Below are 21,045 nucleotides of genomic sequence, written 5' to 3' on the forward strand. Positions count from 1 at the left end.
AGGCTCCCCCTCTGCTTAGTCCGCCAAAACGCACTTTTTAGTTGCAGCTGATCCGGACCTAACCAGCGCCTGGTGCAACAACACTTGCTGGGATGGGGTCTCCATAAACCTCCGGCACCACCCTCTTCCTGCCTAAATCCCTAGTGCACATGCTTGTGTCCTCCCAAAAGTAAAACAAAACTACATCAACCAAAAATGGCTCAAATGTAAAAAGACTTCATGTTCATACAAAAATCCCACAAAACAAGTGAATAAAACACAGAATTTGCATGCAATACAACAAAGAAATCATATTAACAAAGTTCTGCATACATTTGCATCATAAAATGTATTAAAGGCAGCATAAGTGACATTTATGAAAATGACTTGAGATAAGTGAAGGCTGAGGCTGTCTTTAAAACAAATCTAGCTTTAGTGTTAAACTGATTATTATTTTCCCTTATAAAATGGAAGGCCTCAAACTAATTTATTATAATGCAAATAACAAATGCCAACCCACTACAGCAAAGAATCAGAATGTCCCAAAACCTCAAACTATAATTCATCCACTGCATAATTTAAATTCAAACAACAAAAGGTGTCTTCATACGCTCTTCGAAATCTGCTTCAATGAGAAAACATTAATCCAGGGCCTCCTGATGTGAAAGAATGTTCACTACTCTGAGAGCAGCTAAAGACTTGGGCAGCTGTAGGGAATGGATCCCAGTCTCCGTGTAACTTAATGTTTGTACAGTACAAACCCAGCTTTGCAGTCTAGTTAGTATCACTCTGAATTTCAACCATGAACCCAATAGGGAGAAAACCAGGTGGCCCATTCAAGCGAGAGGCCACTTTAGGGACAATTTATACAAGAACATTGTTATTCAGCCATCACAAAGAGACCAGCGCCTCTTTGCAATTATAAAGCTGAATGCGGAACTTCAGCTGTTTCTGCACTCTCTGAAATAACTGAATATTGACGTTACTTTTCAACCATCTTCTAAATATTATCAGCAATCCAAAAACCTCAAACTCCCCATGATGTAAATGCACAATTAATTTACAGATATATAATATTTCAATGTACTGGACATTTCAAACAATCTTAGCATCTGATTTTAAAAGCTCCATTAATATTGCCATTTACAGCACGTTTAAAGGAAAACGGAATGACCAGGATTAAACTAGCCTATAACAATCAATTGGTCTTACTGTAGATCCCATTTCTACATTGTGCCTGGTCTCATGCCCATATCTTTATGGAAAAACACATCCAGGTGCTCCCAAATACATTTTACAAGACATTCTTACATAACGATTAAACAGTTTCTCAGTTATCATTTTTAAAATCACTGACACTAAATACACTTTAAAGATCAACCGAATGAACAATTATGATCATGAGATTAATGGATGAGAACAGCGACTACAAGAGACTTGCACTGGAGACACACATTTTGCCATAAAGGCAATTATGGCCAACCACTTGTGCAAATGATTAGATAACAGAGTACAATGAAAAAGGCACTGGTGATGATAATCTATTCTATACAATTCTGAAGTACACACGTACAGTAATGCATCTACACTAAACAGTTGTGCGCATTAATCCACTCCTCTTCCTTTCAGACCTCTCAATGTCTAATGCACCTTTCACAAAGACTATATTTCTAGTCTTATTTATATTGCAATATGTAAATGTAGCCTTAAAATATTTACAAGTTTTATTACTATAGAGTATTTATACTTAAAATTATTTTACATCTAAAAACCAATCAAAAGTGAAAGGCTATGTACAGTTTCATGCATAAAAGAAATTCCCTCGCAGTAAACAAGGTAAGTGTACCACTAAACTAAAACTATTGAATACCCCACCCCAATTGAATTCTGTCAGTTATCCACAAGAGGGGGCTGTTTGTCCTCAAAAGTGGACACCCTTTACTACTACTGTATAATAAAAGGAAATGTGCGTTTAATACTAAAATTAGAATTTTCAGAATTCTAGTATTATTTTAAATACTTGAACAAATACAGCGAAATGTTGATTTACTGCATGAACCTTTTGTCTGAGCAATAAACAGGCCCTTTAATTACTCAACTACATTTTTGCTAATCCCTTTCAATGGAATCTTTCAGTCAATACCTAAATGCCTGTTTGGAAATAGTGATTTTTAAATCTAGTTAAGACATTATGGATATCAGAAGTCCACAATAAAGAGTTACTGAAGAGTCTGTGCTTGTTTTGGAGGTTAAGATGTGAATTAGATCACTGAGTTTTGTTGCTACTTCATAGAAGGAGCATCTTGGAGGAAGGGGGTGAAAGAAGAACGGACAGTCCGTCCCTTCACAGCCTGCTGAACGCGGAAGTTGTTGACCATGCTTCTCTGCACCTGCTCTTCTGCCGATGTGAACAGCAAGCTTCGAAACACTGCCAACTGAGAAGACAAAAAAGAACGGGAGATAAGATTTAAAAATAGGGAACAAATTCACATAAAGGCATGTAGAATGAGAGCCAAGAATAAAAGGAAACTGGTTTATAAAAGATTGAGAAAACAGCGAAAACTGAGGTCAGCAGTCAGCCAGATGAATTTTTCCGTTCCATTTCCCAGGTTGCCATGGAGCAGTGGAACATGAAGTCGGAATAACAAACAGACTCCCAGCAGAGTTCAAATCGCCAGTGTGAGGGGTGTCTCACATATACATTCAGAACTCAAATTTCTTAGCATTTTTTTTTTGCATTGAAAATAAGCTGCCAAAAAAATTTCACAGCTTTCTGATGGCATGAAAAATATATATTACTCCTAAACACCGGGAAATCTAATGACAAGTATTAAATGCAATAATCGGGCAAACCCTGCACTGTTCCTAGCTGCGTATAGCCTACCACTACGCATGTCCTAAAGACTAACAGTTAGGAATTAATGGCTTCTTTTTAACATCCTTGATCCTTGATCATTTCAGTGTGATAGTCAAAATAAGTGTGGGTTGTTTTGAGAATCTTTTACAAAAGATTTTAAGAAAACAACATTTTAACGCAATTTCACACCTTGCTCGTTGTACAAAAGTGAGCGCAAGCTAGATTAAAGTGATTATTAAGTTTTAAATATGGTTATTTTTCTTACAAAAACGCATCGATTCGCTACAGGAGGACTTTATTCACCCTCCGGAGCTGTGTGAGACACTTTTTTGTGAGACACCTAGGATGACTTCAGAGTAATTTATGGGCTAATTTTCATTTTTGGGTGAACTAACCCTTTAAATCTGAGCTCTCTGACCCTGCATAGACAGCAACCCTGTTTTTGGCCTGGAAAGGTGGTAAGGACATTGTTAATAAAGTCTATGTGACATCAGTGGTTCAACTGTAATTTTATAAAGGTATGAGAATACTTTTGTGTGCAAAGAAAACAGAAATAATTACTTTGTGTGTCGTGGTACTCTAATGAACGGACATCGAAGACCAACACGGACGAGAGGAAATTATTGAATAAAGTTATTTTTTTTGTTTTCTACATGCACTAAAACTTTTCTCATTACTTCATAAAATTATGGTTAAACCACTGATGTCACATACTTATTTTAACGACGTCCTTACTTTTTTTCTGGGCCTTGAATGTGGTAGCTGTGTTGCTGCATATGAAACGACATGAGGGTAATTCATTTACATTTTTGTGTGTATATTTTATATTACACAATTACTACAATTCACAAAAACTTACGTTTTTCTAGCTGAGCTATTTAATAAGATCAGTTGCATTGTTAAATTCGCAGGGGAAAATATCCCCTTAATTTCCTGTCTCACATTCCCCAAACACATCAGCCTCCTACCTGATCATGACTGACTTCAATGTGCCGTTTCATCACAATCCATGTCACAGCCTCAGTTAGAGGAGGAGTGGTCAGAGAACCTGCATATGTCCAATAGTCATCGATGTTCTCCGGGAGGAGACATGCAGGGTCGAACTTGGTGAACTCTACCAAACTATCCTGGATGGGGAAGATGAGGATAATACATACTGTGAAATTGTAAAACAAGATGTATGCAACAAGTTTATCCCTCATCCTACTGTTTCCAAAATATCACGCTCTGAGGTTCCTAATCTCACAATAAAAGCTGAATCTCGGTGTGTACAAAACATAATGATTAATGCCTTACCTTGTGCCTGACTGCAGGCAAGGCATCCACCAGTTTCTGTAAACCTTCGTGTCTCTTTCCAATCTTTGAAAAACACATATCAAATTGACTTTTTTTGCAATTACAAAAGCCTACTAAGCTTAAAGATCTAGGAAGAGTTTGACAATAATTACACACACAAGTACCTTCAGAAAGACCGCAATAACAGCTAGTCCATTCTCCTCAATAACAGCCTCCTCAAACAAACTGTACTTGTCCGAGTTCCAGTGTACCAGATGAAGCTGTGAATACACATCCATGTCAACATGAATGATCCTAATGAGCACATTTCCTATAATCCCTTTCATTTGGTTCAGGTTACTACAGTTGTTCGTCCTGTTACACAATCCTCCAGTTGGACTTAGATAGGTTTTGTGCTTTTGACATACCGCAAAGGTTTAAAACAACATCCGTACAAATGGACAGAACTCCATTCATTCTGAAACGATTAGATTTAGCCAGGGTGGTGGGAATGAAACCACTTAACACAATACAGGATACATTTACAGGACTGAAATTTGAGCCGTTACACACACACACTCAGGGAGACAAATCAGTAGAGCTGAAGGAGTGTTGAGAGCATAAAAAGGTCACATTCTCACCAGCGCTAACAAAGGCAAACTTGGCTTTTTGTCATAGTAAAGTCGCTCACACACGTCTCCTTATGTAACTGGCTCTGAGTTAAAGCAGTACAGTGTACTTGTCTTGTGTAAGTGCCACATATTCATCGAGGTAACGACCTTACAATAGAAATAGCAAGTCGTTCTTAACGGTAAAGTATCCACCCTCTGTTATAGAGAAGCTCTGTCTGTGTCGCAAGAGAGAAATACTTCCTTATATTAAAAATGACATTCAGATGGCTCAAAAAGATGGCTAAGGAGGTAATGGAGGGATTTTGTGTTCTTCATTTTGACAGAAGTACTAAAAATACCTCCGCAGGGTAAAGGCGGCGGTCTATGGAGTGTTCAGATCCCCAGGCGTTGTTCTCCCCCCAGTGAAAATGAAACTGACACAGTCTGAACTGATCCTCCAGAGGTCCTCCTTTCAGAGCTAAAAGAGATTCACGCGAGTTAAGAGTTTTCTCACACCACAGAACAGCTGATTTTTTTATTTCAGGCAGAGTTTTTAGACAATAATACAATTAAAAACTAAATATTTGTGTGGTGTTGCTGGTAACAGAACCATTGGAAATTCCTACTTGGACAAAGCTTGCATAAATATGCCATACTCAGCAAGCAGAGTCTCCACTAAAGTAATATAGTTCCTAGTTTTACTAATGTAAGATCAGGATCAGTAAACATGGGATCATCTTCTTTCAGAAGATTTTTAGTCACAACTAAGGATGATTTTGATGTGAAGACAATCAAGGTAACTTACTGGATTTGTCAGTTGTGTCGTCGTACTCAACCAGAAAAGAGTAGCCATTATTCCAGATCTGCTGGCAGGTCCTTGGGTCATATTGTACCTTCAGAGGTCTGAGCTGTGGATCAAAGACGCTTTTGCGCACCACAATGTCAATGGGCGACTGGCGATCTCCACCGGGAATGGCGAGCGGCTCCTGCCACATCGGATGCACTGGGGGAAAAAAAGACCAGTTAGGAGAAGGAAACGTATAAAACGAGGTCTGTGTTCATCTAGGCAGGATTCTGGCTAAGTAGACTGAATGCCAGTTTTTTTAAAAGTCTAAAAAAATTAAAAAATAAACATTTTCAAATATTGTATGCTGGTTTTTACATAGATAGATAGATAGATAGATAGATAGATAGATAGATAGATATAGAAACCTACGTTTTATGGCACAAAGTGCAGCCTCATGCGTTGAGTTACACATCTGTTCTGAAATTAAATGCTTGAAATCCAAACAGGAAAAAAAGCAGCAAAAAGAAACCCAAAGCAGCACAAAAAGCCGACGAGCCGTCCTTCTGGAGCGGATCAGAGAACTGAAAGTCGAGAAGAAAATATGCTTCCTTCTGGACTCGATGATTCAAAAAAAAAAAAAAGAAAAATGTGGAATGTCAGGGAAAAAGTGACTGTAGAGCTCAACAGGAAGATGGTCAGCAGAGTTTTATGCCACTTTTATGAATAGACATTCCCTTGAGAATGTTATAGGCGATCCTTGTGCAGACGTGTGAGCTCCTTTATAAAGCAAGAAGCTCGTCTTACACAATAACTGCTTAGATTGTGGTCACATGCTCTAGATTCTACAAAAGGAGTTGAATTAAAACAGCCAGAGAATGTGACCGACTGCCTTTCAGGAGATTAAAATGGCCTTGACGATAATTCCTGTCAGACATTTAAGTGGTCCAGCAAAGACCGTGCGGACCCATTTTATGGAAAGCAAACACAGCATGGGTTTTAACTATAACTCTCTTATAAAATATCAAAAGACATACTCATTCAAAGTTAGTCTTTGATTAAATGTCCAAGTTTTGAAATAAACTTGGCTTGGGATGTTTACTGTATTATTTTCCATCCCAAAACCACAGCTGACAGACCACATTCACATTCACAAGTTATTTGGTGTTTTCCTTCGTTAACAAGTAGGTTAATTGTATGTAACCTTTACTTAGCCACATAAATGCAAAGGACAATTAAAGTTTACTTTCAATGTGAGGTTTAAACAATTAAAATTGGTATAAAAATGGCTTTATTTGTTGATAAACCAATCTGGTTCAGATAAGATAAAGTCTACACAATACAAATGACCGCTATAAGCTACTGCTAATCACACAGTAAAGATATGAGTATAAATAACAGTTATATGACATTGATCGTTCTTGTTTGCAAACCACTTATAGCATGATTGCGAAGAATTATGAAATCTAAGTTTATAAATAACTACTCCCACTGAATGAGAATTTATCTTAGACTTAGTTTGTTACCCACTCATTCTTGCATAAATTACATATTTCTTTTAATGGCATTTAACATTTTTTATGTATGTAATGTGTTGAACATTTTGAAAGTTTTAGGTCCTATCTTGTTCCGCATTTAAATGTATCCGCTTGGTTTGATTATCAGTAACTATCAAGAACAAACCAAACAAATAAATCACTCATATTAATTAAAAAAGGAAAAAAAATATTTATTTTAAAAAACTTTTACTGAGGGGAAAAACTGTTTTATTTGTCCTTTAATGAAATATATTTTTTCTCGTGTGACTTATATTGCATCTTCAATGCCGTTTTCGATTAATGTTCTGCAGAAATCATAAACATGGCCCATATCTCTCATGGGCGGGGCTTGTGGAAAAAACAGTGACATGTGAAACATGCAAAGCACGAAGTAAACGGATGGGGTTAGTTCATACGTCCTTAATGATAACACTCAAGGATCATTTATCAGCAAAAACTTGATAAACTACAGCAGCTTCCGGACATTTTCAATGCAGTGATCATTATCCGCCGTGTTTCATATAAACATTCCATTTCACGCAAAACCCGGAAGTCATTCAGGAAGGCGATTTCGCTGATAATAAAAACACATTGTGACCGTACAATCATCAGCCCAGTCATAAAAGACATTACAAAATCTGTAATAAACCAAGGTGGTGTAAATAGTGCACAAATGGTTAAACAAAAAGACCACTCACCAAGGTGGTAGGATTAGTATAATGACACAAACAAAAAAATATATTTTTTTTAAACAAAAAATCCACTAACCTTGACTGAAAACTAATTTGCTGGAGCATGCAGATAAGTTGCATGCCCGAGACGGTATCCAGCGCTGGCTCCTGACATGCTTCAGCAGATGCCTGTGGATCTGTCGACCGAGAGGAGCGACGACCGCGGTCAGAGTCACCATGATGTTTGCCGTTTACTTTAATGACAAAAAATTAAGTATATAGGATTAAAACCTGCGTGCCTTAAGACTCGTTTTAGAACAGAATTAAATATTGTCCTTTCGCGTGCCGAACTCGTGCCAACAACAACCCGCTCGCTCTCGCGATCTACTGATTGGCGGATGAAGGCAAAAAGGGCTGGTTAACAACACCCACCAATCTTCAAGCGGAGCTCTAGATGTTTCCAGATGTGTGGGTCTTACGAAACACACAGCTTTTGTTTGTAGTCGAGACAGCAGGACGAGAATGACGTGGATGTGGACGGACAGGTTTAAATATCCTAGTAAAAGGGGGATAAAATGGAGGACTAAGTCCAGCTGGGGGTCGGGTGTCCAGCTTCAATCCAATCAGCTTCATCCTCTGAGGGGCGTTAGAGCTTAGGAGGGCCGAGACAGGACACGAGGAAAGGGTTATGTCACATTCAAGACTTATTTAGAGAATTTATTTACAATATTATTACCTATGTAAACTGGATAATAAAGGTTCAATTATTTAGTGGAAAATGTTTTATATATGTATGTATATATGCATTCATGTACACACACACACACACACACACACATATATATATATATATGTAGTTACAAAATTGTAGCCATTATTACCCAGTTTATATAATATATAAATGTGGTCATATATTTTTCATGAAACGGTTCAAATAACCCATAAAATTTCATTTTATTAAGACGTGTTCATTTTCCACTGAGTGATGTAAATGTTAATATAATTTATTGAAAACGCAAATAACATTTAGACTTAAAAAAAACAAAACCGAATACGCCCTAATAAAGACCAATCAATGAGTTTGAATTGTGCTAAGTTAGTTTCATAACCGGTCATTGTGAGCACTGAGAAGCATATATTTTCTGCGTTTTTTTCATCGTTTGCGAAACGAAAATTGCTCCTAATGCGCACAAGATGGTATTCCTTGTAAGATTTTTCTGCAAACATTGTTTTCACACAGAAAAAAAAAGTATTACAGTCGACGTGCCAACTAAGGGAAGGGTTAACGTGTCTCGTAGCATCTTCGATGAACGCCACTGACGACAAATACCACGTGAACGGTGGACTCTGACATCTACGTGAGTAATAAGTGAAAACAGAACGTTCTTACGTCAAACATTCTAATGTAAACAAAGTGCAATTAGGACATTGTACACTTTCAAGACCACGTTTTCATGGTAAATAAAGATTAAATGAGATGATGCCCTAGTTTATTCAGCTTGTCAGTTTGGTCAGTAAATTAAGTTACCGTAATTTATACTACCCAAGTAAAGACTAAAATTATAAGAATGAAACACAAAGATGTAAATAGTTGTCTAAGTGTATTTTCTTAAAAAAAAAAAAAAAAAGGAAGTCACAATAGGTTTCATTGTGGTTCTAAAGCAATGCAACAGAAGACATCAGCCATCATACAGTAATACATTGTTACTGTAAAATGATTTGGCAATCAGAAATATTACTAAGGTTGTCAACAAAAACAACCTGTAATAAATATGGAATATGGTTTTCAAAATGAAAAAAAAAAAAAAAATGCATCGAAATACCATGAGCACTTGTCAGCCTTTCTAAACCACTGCAAAATATGAGGACACACACATTGTAAAAAATACTGTGTTGAAAAGCTTCTTCTCCATCTTGAGGAAAACCTATCCGAGAGTAGTTCATAAATCAGCTGTTTTCTGCTTCCAAAAAACAAAGGACAGAATGAAAAGACGACATCCATTGAGCTTGAACCATATTGTACAGATATATTTACATGTTTGGTAAGAGAAACCGTACAAAAATTCAACTGAAGGAAAATCCTGTTGTGGGCAGGTGAGATCTTGTGAATGACGCTAGTCTAGAGCGATGATGTCTTCATCATCATCGACCGGCTGCTGGTCGAGGCGTTTACGCTTAGATGCAGCATCATCCATATCGGCGTCATGATGCTTCCTCTTGCGGTTACTAGACTCTGGGGAAGCTTCCATGTTGCTGGAGGACGGTTCTTCATCCGAGTCTACGATAAGGACATCATCGTCCTCTGCAGCTGCTGTAAACATGAGAAAGGTACATTTCTCAAATGCAATGAAACTGTCTCGCACGTAAAATACAAAATGAGATGTTCAGCAGAATGTCCAAGCTGCTTGTTTCCAATTCTAAAGTGAACTATTTGTTTTAAAGACTTGATGTTTTGCAGGCAATCCATGTTGTTCTTACCTTTAGATGAGGTAGACGGCTGGGCAGAGTCTTTGTTACCATTGGCAATGTTTTTCCCTTCCTCCGGGGCACTTGGTGTAGGCGCCTTATCTGGGGCGTCACCCACTACTTCAAACTCGACATCCTTTTCCAATTCCTCACTGCAATAAATGCAAGATGCATTTTAATATTCAAGAAACCCAAAGTATCATCCTTTTAGCTGAATGAAGCCACACTGACCTGTGAATTACATTGATTAGAAGAGCGTAATCCTGAAGGAAGTCATCTGCTTGAAGACGGCTCCCATTCCGAATCCCAAAGTCAGACAAAAACTTGTTATTGTTTGCTGCAGAGAAACAGAGAACAACATTAAAACAAAGCTCAGAGTATGTTAAAGTAGAGAAAGATGCCCTCTAGAGGCAGACTTCATTTCACACCTTCAGTCTCTCCTTCCTCTGAAGAGATGAGGATCGTTCCTTTTCCATCCTCAATTTGCACATCAGGTGCCACCATGCCAAACTTCTCCTTCAGTATCTGAAAAAGCAACAGCTGAAATGAACGCTCTAACATTTAAAACCAGACTTGAAGCTCTTGGATAATCACACAAACATCAAGGCTTTTAAAGTTAAAATAAATGACTGGTACCTTGTCTTGAAGAGCTTGCACAATGGTCTTGTGCACATTCAGTTTGACTGTGACCTCGGGTTTGCTGGCGCACACGTAACAGTTGGGATTGGGGTGGTCCAGTGCACATGGTACAAGAAGCTTTTTCCTGGGGTTCGGCTGCTTATTCAGGAAGATCTTTAAATAACAAACACACACACAACAACATAGAAGTAAGGCTGTGGGCCACAGGCATAAGGAAGTAATAGAAAGTATGCGAGCAAGAGTAGCCACATTTCCATTACCCTTCAAATTAGTGTTGTCAAAAGACCCGGTACTTCGGTACCAAGTCGGTACTAAAAAAATGTAAATGTGACGGTACCAGGTTTCTTTAAGTACCGGTAGTACCGAGGTCCCGTTCAAACCCGGTTCAGCGCTATGATTCCGCGAAGCAGAAAACGAGGATGGAATATCAAAATCCAGTCATGAAAATGAAACTTACATTTTAATATGGACAGTCATGGAATTTGTCAAAGTTAGCATAAATTAATCAAATCTAATCTCCATATGGAACAGTATCTGTAAATGTTAAGACTTCAAAAGTTGTTTGAAATATGACTGCGTCTATGTTCTGCGCGTCTGTGTGAATTAATGAACGGCAGAGACGTGCGGGTTTGTTTTTTACAACATAGACTGAAGCGCATGACGCTTGCAATAATTTCATCACCTGAGCTTCAGAGTTCTCTCTCTCCATCAAGCGATCTGAACTTTTCAGTTCATCTCAATGGACGCACAGCGCACCTGTATTTGATGCTCTGTAAACTCTTTGTGAAGGCGCACGACTAACCGTCGCTTTACTGATAGCGCTGTTTCTCACACATGCAAGAGAGAGAGAGCGATAGTCTTACCACGCTGAATTGACACGCTATATGTAAACTATTCTTTGTTGTCTTCTCCTGTCAAAATAATGGAGTTCATTTAGAATTATTAATATTCATTTTCGAACAAGCAGAAGACATACCGGTTTCTCCGGTAGTGGGCGGAGCTAATGCGCAAATGGCAATTTCATTGGCTGGCGCTGATCTCTTACCGTCCCTGTTTTGATTTCAGCAAATCAGTTTGACCGAACGCAGACAACGTGATTAATATTCATGAACCCAGCAGCTCATCAATTCATAGTGCATTGTATATACATTAGTATGATAGTAGAATTAGTAGTAGTATTATCTTTTAATAATAATTAATATAATCTATTACTATTTTTTTTACAGAAACCCTCAATGACCAAAAATATCTTAAGCATCACCACCAGTCTTAAGTTCAGTTAAAATGACAAATATGCATTCATTAGGCCTAAAAGTAAATTTTTACATAAAGAAATTGTGCTAGAAATATTACTATTATTTAGTTAAATGTATGTGATACTGCTACTACTGTTGAAAACATTTATAAAACTTTATTTTTTAAAGAAATAAATCACAATATTTCTTCCATGTTTTAATTTTAATAGCAAATATTTTGTTTGCCAAAAAATAATTTTAATTTTATTTAACTTTATTTACCAAAAATAAAATGTGGTTACATTTCATAAATTAAAAGACATTAAATTTGGGTGAAAATTGTTTACTGTTTTTCATAATTATATAACTTGTAGAAAAACTTTAAACACAATTGTAAATAAGTATAAAGAATGGCATTGGTTTTATTTTTAGTGCTAAAGTTTTTTTTTTTTAATTAGCTTATTTTTGTGCTTTGCTTTGGTACAGAGAACCGTGAATTTTCACTGGTATCGATACCGAATACTGAAATTTTGGTACCGTGACAACACTACTTCAAATTAGCACAAATTGTAAAATAAGCCCAATAGAAACATACCACTTTCGCGAAAACTACCACATAATTGCAAAAATGTTTTTACGCTTGCATGAGATGGTTTTTCAGGTAATTCGGAAAAGGAATATATTGCAAATCTGCAATTGAAAATGTGTTTTTTCACATGAACAGTTCACCTGGCAATAGCAGTCCAACAAAAAATGTGTCAGACTTCATATGGACAGCAAATGCAATAAAAGGCCAAACAATATAATGCAAGCATTATCAAACGTTTTACCACAAACACAACTTAAACTAATATCACAAGACCGATTTTCACATCAAGGAGTAATATCGCGAGATCTCGTGTTTATATCAGATGCGCTGCATTGTTAATTTTGCATAAAAATAGTTTTAGAGGAAAAAAAAATAACACTAATTTCATATATACTGCTCTTTAAAAATTCAAGTACTTTTTAAGTACCTTCTCAAAAATATGTCTGTTTTCAAGGGTTTTCCAGTACTTAAATTTCAAAGTCAAATTCAAGTACTTTCAAGCACTTTAAGCACCTTGAACAAACCCTGATAACACTATAGCTGTGTCCCATCCAGTAATGAGAATTTCTCAAAACTTGTCCTCTTCATGCTCACTTGAAAATGCAAATACCACAAGTGTGAGTTTCTGGACAAGCCCTATAACTCCCACCTATACCACTTGACAAGACTTCAAAAAAAAGGTCAGAAAAAGGTCTTTACAACTGAAACTACTGCTAAGATGTAAATACCTCAAACTAAGTGTTAAAAACAAATGCAAAGATGTGTTAGATTAGACAGGACATGATGCAATTCGGGTTTAAAGTGTCAAAGGAGTTACACCGCAAGTTTACCGTGCGACACTGGTCGAAGTCAGAGTTGAGAATCTTGAGTGCCTCCAGAACAATGAGACCAGCGATGACGGCATTAGTGGTGGCTATTGCTGGAATGATGTTCCCTGCCATGGCTAGATGAGAATGCAACAGAGTTTAAAACCATTTAATTCAGAAACAACTTTTTATTGACACAATTGATTATGAAGTACTGCGTGTTGTTTATTTGTTTTTAAAGCCAAGGCTATAACACATTGATAAATTGAAGTGGAGTTATTGGTAAATAGAGCATACAAAATTTTATTTAGCCAAAAATGGGACAATTAAAAAAGACATTTCAAGGCAGAAAATATGGTTTATATAATTTTAGATAATACTGTTTAACACTCATTAAAATGATAATTTAGAATAATTTAAGGCAATACAGTCATCCAAACACTTACATTTGACATCAAAGCGGCTTTTCATGTTCATGCTGAAAACGTTCATACGCAAGTTTGCGGCTGCTGTTACGAAGTCCATGGCTGGGGGATCATCCTGAAAACAGCAGCACAAATAAAGTGGAAGTTCACACTGAACATCACTTTTCTTTCTCTACTTTTTTTTCAGGATTCTTTGATGAATAGAAATTTCAAAAGAACTGCAATTAAATTAAAGGTGCTGTTAAGTTTTTTACTCTACTAAAGCAAAAAAAAAAAATGTTTGCAAATATTTAAGAACAATGCTAAAGTTAACATTTGTTTAACTGAAAAACTACGCTACAGTGAGTTATTCTTTTGTGCGTTCTGGGTCGGAATGTCAATCTTTGTTTTGGTTTGTGAAACCCGCCCACCACCAGTTTACACATTTTATTTTGGCACCCAGGTTGCCAGTTGGCAGAAAACACAGTGCATTTAATTCCATTCATGGTCAAGTGCACTCTTTTCTGTTGGTGTTGTCAATCTGGCAAACTGCATGTGTGTCAAGTCTGAGGAGGAGGGGTCGGGTGAAAAAACCCCTCTCCAATATATTGAATTTGGACTGCAATACCAAGTTCAAACGCTCAATCCTACATACAGCACCCTTTAAATAGAAATCATTTGTAACATTAGAAATGTCTTTGCCACTTTATCAATGTTTCCTTGCTAAATAAATATCAATTAAAAACTACATTTAGTATGAGACAAAATGAAGGCACCGTGATGGACATTAATGTTAGAACACCTGACAGATCTGAAAATACTGACCTGATATTTCATAATGTTCATGAAACATGCAGATGGTTGCCATGACCACAACAAATACCAGATGAAGTGAGTCGTACAGTTTTTGTCCACTTTTAACTTTCATATTTGGTATGTCCACCTTTTGCTACAATTACAACAGCACATTTCTCTGGCATAGTGTCAGTCTATTTCCTGAGATCTTCAACACTAATGTTATCCCATGCCTTCTTTTCAATGTTTCAGCAGATTCTTTCAATTGCAGGTAGTTCCGGTTGGTTTTATGGGTATTGTAAAAACCAATTCAACAAAAACTTCTTAAATATGCCAAGTGTTCTAACAATTTTCCCACCACTGTACAAACCACTGTATACCCGAGCTTGTCTTTTGAATGCTCACCTTGTCCCAGACTAGCTCTGCACCCTCACCCTTCTCTATCAGCTGAGATCGGAGTGTTTCTACACTGTGGCGGAAGAGCTGAGCGTAACCCGGAACACCCAACACCTGCTGGTCCTTCAGACCTGTGCCACAGGCCTCCTCCTGAGAAGATTCTTTCACACGAACACAACACAACCTCATTAGCATGTCTTCTAAACAGATTTACTTATTTCTTTATATAACTAGATAATTCTAGAACAAATACACACCAATCTGCTGGATTTCAGTCCAGTCTAGAGGTAATGGAGCTTTTCTCTTTTTCCACAACTTATCCATGGTCAACAGATACATGATGTCATCTTTAAAAAGCTGAAAAGAAGCACAAGATCACTTTAAGGCTATTTCAAAAAAAAAAAAAAAAAAAGTGTGTAATGAATTAACATGTTTGTAAAAGAACTTGCACCTTGTTGAAGAGTTTAACAGGATCGTAGCCTGTGGACCGAGCCCACTCTTTAGTAGACACCCGCTTGATGTCACCATCCTGATCGGAGGCGGTAGCTCGGGCTGCTGCATCTGCAGGGTTCCCTGTAGGCAAGAAACATCCCAGAAACCTCATGTCATCAAAAAGTCTTAATTCAAACTTGCATTACATATTTCACAGAAAACCAAATAATATATTTCTATTTCATTTTCAAGCATATTTAACCACATGCAAAAAAGAATGTCCACCACTGTAGGAGTCAAGGTAGTAAATGAGTTTTTGTAGACGTGTGATTACTCACAAGCAGCCTCGGGGTCAGCTGTGTCAGGTGACACCTCCTGATCTGCATCCTCCTCACCAAAAAGCTGACTGTGGAGGCAGTATAAAATGACAGGTTAGTTAGTTATTCATTTTTATTGCCACGTCAGCATCTAAATCTATCTTCATTTAACAAATGACATTAATACGGTTTATTAAAACTATTAAAACTTTGTTCGCCAAACCAAAAATTAAAGGAAATGTTAAAATGAATGTGTTTGATTTCCACCATTTTTGATAAATTTGTGTTAAATCATAAAACAATGATTTTAGGGAATCTCACTAGTATTATTATTAGAGATGCTGCACATACACAGTTAATTCACACACGCACTACCTCTCTCTGTCATTAACTCACAGCAGTGGATTTTCACTTATATACAGTATTCTTTGTGCAAAGTGCATTAAACCTTTTAAACATGACACCCTTGAACATGGAAAACCATATAAATGACTATTTCCGAACTAAGCCAAGTTGGATTACAATGAGACGTATTAATGTAGAGAAATTACTTGAAGAGATATTTGGCCCACACAATGCAATGAATGGGTTCTGAAGGCGTGTTGCGAATGGTGCAACCTGGGAAGGTTTTCTGCGTAGGTTTAGGCTGGCACTCGTAGCACTCCGTCTGACCCTGGAATTTGGGAATGTACAAAATGTGAATGCAAACAGCATTAGCATTGAGATGAATACAGCAACATGTGCCAAACAAAAGTGGTTGATTTAAAAGAAGAGCCTTGCCTTCTTGATAACCGTGACTTGTCCCAGATAGCCAGCTGTGCCGCTCTCAATGAGGGGAATGTCAGCAGCCAGACACATCCTGTTGACATGATTCCTGGCCGCTGAAAGGACAACAGAAAAGACGCATTTTAGAAGCGTAGCGTTCCTAAACTTTTAGTAAAGTCTGCTGAATAATTCATACCTCTGTTGTCCAAAGCATTCATGACAAGCTGGAAATTTCTGAAGAATTCCACATTGTAATCTGGGCTGCAAAGAGCAAGAAATAAAAAATAAAAAAACCTCTTGACCTTAGAATTAGTGCTTTATATAGTATCCCCAAAGACAAATCAACTTTGGAAACGCATTACCAAATGTTCATATGCCAAGTCTTTATCTTGATAATAATTTGACTGGACTCACTTCATGATGCTGTCATGGTAGGCAGTGATGTTCGCGGATGGGCAAAACCGTAGCACGCTCTCCTTGGCAACCTGAAACATGCTAATAACTCAATGTCTGATGCAGATTTCAAAATCATATGTGATGAAGTCAGAAATACCATTTACCTGAGCTTTAGACTTTCCAACATGTTTCTTCTGAAACAGGAACTGTCTGTTAAGGTTGCTGACATCAATGGTGTCCAGGTCGATCTGCAAATATAGTAAAAAAAAAAAAAAAAAAAAGAGGTTAATTTAAAAAAAACACTATTGGAATCATTAAAAAAAAAAAAAAAAAAAAAAGTGCAACACCATGCTATCACAATGCATTTTGAATGTACCCTCAATCTCTACTAAGATGACAAAATGTTGTAATTAAATAAAGTTTATTTTGCACAATTTATTATTCAGTTAATAAAAATAAATGGCAAATTTTGCATTTCCCAATTTCTGTATTGTTTAATATTATTTTCAGTTCTATCATTACTTGGATGATATTTATTTTTGCCATGCATTTTAAAGCCATTTAAGAACACAGTCAGTTATGTGCCATTGTAACACTCAATAACATAAATAAAAACACTGATATCATGAGTTATCTTTAACATTATCTTTGCAGCTCATGAATGCTTCAACATCAATTAAGTGAGTGATTTTATCACTCTACGCTTCATATATTTATCAGATTACAATCTTACCTCAACCCTGTTACCAAGGTTTCGTACACAAAACAACTGTTTATTTAAAAACTGTATTGGCTACATGTAGAAATGCCTGCATTGAATTGTCCTGCCAATAAACATATTGGACTTTCATAACCATGTGTGCAAGACTAATAATGGCTAAAACTATAATAATATCAATCCTGTTAGATTAGCATAGTGGAAACTATCACGACAAACGTTACATTTAAAGACGACGGCAAGATGCTTCTGAGATATATCTGAGATCAGGTTTAGAATAATAAATTTTATTTCATTTTAAAATATTTTTTTCGAAAACGCACCGATTTCGCGGAACAGTAAATACGATTATTAGGGGTAAAGTGTGGCTGCACTGGTCAATGTTTTCAAGGGACACTGTATCGCACACAACATGGCGCGAAAGAAAAAGGGCTGGTTTAACGTTGTAGGTTTACGATGGGAAGAGAAACATTGCAGTTCTTTACGAACTGACTATAACGAATAATGCATACAATGCTTGACTCTCATTTTCATTTCAGAATGCTATAAGTGAAGATCTGTGACAATGGGGCCTGATTGATGCAGCACAAAGAGAGTCCGCCTTCCTCCAGCTTACCACTTCTATATTCTTAAAGCCGGCGAGCACCAGGTTCTTCAGCAGCTCGCAGCCGATGCCTCCCGCTCCGACCACCAGCACCCGGCAGGAGGACAGCGAGTCGGCGAGCTCTTTGCGGAGAGGTCCCACCAGTTGTGCCATTGTCGGCTCGGCGTTTCGGCGGCGCGGACAAGCAGCGGTTTGATCCTCGGGAAGTGAAGAGATGCGCGGCGAGTGCGCATGCGCAGAGAATGAGCGCGCGGTGTGAGAACGCGCGGCTGGTTTAACTGGCGACCTCTGCTGGAGCGGCTGAAGCCCCGTTCACACTTCAGTCGGCCCACTTCAAGCACAATGGTTGCTTATTAGCATGCATATTACTAGAATATTAGTCATTTATTGAGCACATGTTAATACCTTATACTACATTACCTTATTCTACATCCCTAATCCTACCCAATTTTTAAACTTAAATTTTTTGAGGGAAAAGTCTTAGTAGTGCTCCCTATTCTAAAGTGTTAGCACATTTGTAAATGCATTAGCTAACATGATATACATTTGACCTATATATATATATTTTAAAGCAATTACCCTATCATAGTCATTTTTAGTTAGTAAAAATAAAATTGCTCATTGTTTATTCGCGTTAGTGAAATAATGTTAACAAATTAATGTTGACATATATAACAATTTTGATTTCAAAAATGCAATTTACTAAACGTTGAAACTTTCAGTGACTAATAATAATAAATGCTTTAAAAGTATAAATATATTATTTGTTTATTTTTATTCGATTTCAGTATGCTGTTATTTAATATAGAATATGTTCATCTATAATAAATAGTAATAATAATAAATAGCCTGCACAATTTAATGAACAATATTGCATTACTTTTGGTGGCTGAAGTCATGTATTTCTTATTTAAATAGATAAAAATACTATATACGACATGAGGGTGAGTTATTAATGACATAATTTAGATTTTTGGGTGAACTATCCCTTTAATGCAAACGTGTATATAGCCAGAGCCAGTGTTCTGACAAATAATGTTACCAAAACTGCCTACTATAAGCGAAATAAGCGGCTGCTTATGCACCGGGGGCCCCCAAGAGTACATGAAAAAAAAACATTCTTAAATATTTTAATCATTTATACATATCATCTTATTATTTCAATAGCAACGAATCATACAGGCACAATGACTTTTATTTGGCTGAATAGTTAATTAGCATAGCCTAGTTAGGGTATCTTAATTTTTATTAAACATCCCTAAATAGCTTTGACAACAAAATATATTATAATTTTCCTGTGTAGCCTATATATTTTTGTAATAAAAAAATAAGCTTCTGTTTCATAAACTTGGTGCTGGTAACATCTTAACATTATATTTACCTTAGCCTACCTTTGGGGTCTTGCTATATTTCAATATCATTATGCTTCAATTAGCTAGTTATAGATCAAGAGTTGTTGTTTTAGATGTGTGCATTTATGTTGTTAAAATAACATTCTGTTCAGTAAATGCATTGTCAGCTTGTTTATTTAGCTACTTTTCAGTACACTACATTACGTATGCCATTGATATTGTAAGACTTTGAACGTTAAAGTGCAGATTAACACCTGACCACTCTTGTGGGTTTGCTACTGTTAAAATAAAAAAATGTAGAAGGGTAAAAACATAACAGGAAGACACTGGTATGATGTAAGCAACACAGCTACAACAAAATTAAAATAGATAATTGGTGTGCAAATAATCAAGAAATGACAATAATCAGTCCCCCATGTAAAATTCTGCTTAGGGCCCCATAAAGGCTTGGGCCGGCCCTGTATACAGCCCACGACTCTCATTTTCATTGCAGGTTATTATAATTGAGGTAGGTGATAATGGGGCCTGATTCATCCAGCACACAGAGAGTTTCCCTTCCTCCAACAGTAATTATTCAGTAATTAATAATAATAATAATAATAAGTTTAATAATTATTATGAAAGTTGTATTTTTGAAAAAAATTAAACTATTTTCGATATTGCTTTATTTGTAATGAATTAATTTGTTTGTTTAGATGAAAATATACAATAGAAATTGAATGAAAAGTAATAACCTATATTAATGAAGCAATGAATGAATATTTTTATAAAAAACCTGTAGCTATACAAGTATTTACACACACATACACACACACACATATATATATACATATATATACATATACATATATATATACATATATATATATATATATATATATATATACATATATATATATACATATATATATATATACATATACATATATATATATATATATATATACATATATATATATATATATATATACATATATATATACATATATATATATATATATATATATATATATATATATATATATATATATATATACCTCTAAAAACTGCTTGGTTGAAAACAACCCAATTTGGGTTATTTTGGCAAACCCAGCGCTTGGTCAAAAAGGGACGAACCCAACGCTGGGTTATTTTAACCATTTAACCTTTATTATGTTTAACCCAGCATGCCTGGTTGCCTTTTTTATGGTTTAAAATTACTACATTGCTATAGGCTAAAATTAACCCAAATCGAGCTAGGCATTAAACCTTCAAATCTTGTTCATTTTAAAATCACTTTTACATACAAAGAATAACTATCAAAGGGTAAATATTTATTAAAAACAAGAGAAAACAGTCAAAAAGTAACGTGCATGTAAGAAGAAATGCAGAAAAGTATGGCATTAACAGCTACAGAGTTCATAAATAAAGCACTGA

General features: G+C 36.3%; 2 protein-coding genes across 3 annotated transcripts; both read right to left on the reverse strand.

Annotated features, from left to right (window-relative positions):
* Window positions 1-309: 309 nt before the first annotated feature.
* LOC132125409 (carbonic anhydrase 5B, mitochondrial-like) lies at window positions 310-8,286 on the reverse strand. 2 transcript variants are annotated; one of them, XM_059536799.1, is made up of 7 exons: window positions 7,813-8,286; window positions 5,528-5,725; window positions 5,082-5,200; window positions 4,297-4,392; window positions 4,133-4,195; window positions 3,805-3,963; window positions 310-2,414 (listed from the first exon to the last, which is right to left on the reverse strand). In XM_059536799.1, the coding sequence occupies exons 1-7, from the start codon at window positions 7,952-7,954 to the stop codon at window positions 2,262-2,264; spliced, it is 930 nt and encodes a 309-aa protein (XP_059392782.1). In that variant the 5' UTR covers window positions 7,955-8,286; the 3' UTR covers window positions 310-2,261. The 2 variants fall into 2 exon arrangements, with proteins under 2 accessions (XP_059392782.1, XP_059392783.1); XM_059536800.1 differs by lacking the exon at window positions 7,813-8,286 and adding an exon at window positions 5,939-6,212.
* Window positions 8,287-9,716: 1,430 nt separating this feature from the next.
* Window positions 9,717-18,548, reverse strand: LOC132124738 (SUMO-activating enzyme subunit 2). Its single transcript, XM_059535892.1, has 17 exons — window positions 18,290-18,548; window positions 17,120-17,203; window positions 16,974-17,044; window positions 16,756-16,820; window positions 16,575-16,675; window positions 16,346-16,467; window positions 15,816-15,883; window positions 15,497-15,618; window positions 15,303-15,402; window positions 15,055-15,206; window positions 13,897-13,990; window positions 13,475-13,587; window positions 10,818-10,973; window positions 10,610-10,706; window positions 10,413-10,518; window positions 10,194-10,333; window positions 9,717-10,026 (listed from the first exon to the last, which is right to left on the reverse strand). The coding sequence occupies exons 1-17, from the start codon at window positions 18,428-18,430 to the stop codon at window positions 9,830-9,832; spliced, it is 1,929 nt and encodes a 642-aa protein (XP_059391875.1). The 5' UTR covers window positions 18,431-18,548; the 3' UTR covers window positions 9,717-9,829.
* Between the last annotated feature and the right edge of the window lie 2,497 nt (window positions 18,549-21,045).

The sequence above is a fragment of the Carassius carassius genome, chromosome 43, assembly GCF_963082965.1.
Source record: "Carassius carassius chromosome 43, fCarCar2.1, whole genome shotgun sequence".
NCBI classification, from domain to species: Eukaryota; Metazoa; Chordata; class Actinopteri; order Cypriniformes; family Cyprinidae; genus Carassius; species Carassius carassius.

What these genes read in the sequence shown, in the direction of transcription:
- LOC132125409 (XM_059536799.1), bottom strand. Translation starts at nt 7,954, where the DNA reads ATGGTGACTCTGACCGCGGTCGTCGCTCCTCTCGGTCGACAGATCCAC. An exon ending in CAAATTAGTTTTCAGTCAAG is followed by an intron (nt 5,726 to 7,812) that starts GTTAGTGGATTT and finishes TTTTTCCCCCAG; the next exon opens with TGCATCCGATGTGGCAGGAG. An exon ending in TTGAAGTCAGTCATGATCAG is followed by an intron (nt 2,415 to 3,804) that starts GTAGGAGGCTGA and finishes TTGTCTTCTCAG; the next exon opens with TTGGCAGTGTTTCGAAGCTT.
- LOC132124738 (XM_059535892.1), bottom strand. Translation starts at nt 18,430, where the DNA reads ATGGCACAACTGGTGGGACCTCTCCGCAAAGAGCTCGCCGACTCGCTG. An exon ending in AGCTGACCCCGAGGCTGCTT is followed by an intron (nt 15,619 to 15,815) that starts GTGAGTAATCAC and finishes TCTTGCCTACAG; the next exon opens with GGAACCCTGCAGATGCAGCA. An exon ending in CTAATCAATGTAATTCACAG is followed by an intron (nt 10,334 to 10,412) that starts GTCAGTGTGGCT and finishes CATTTATTGCAG; the next exon opens with TGAGGAATTGGAAAAGGATG.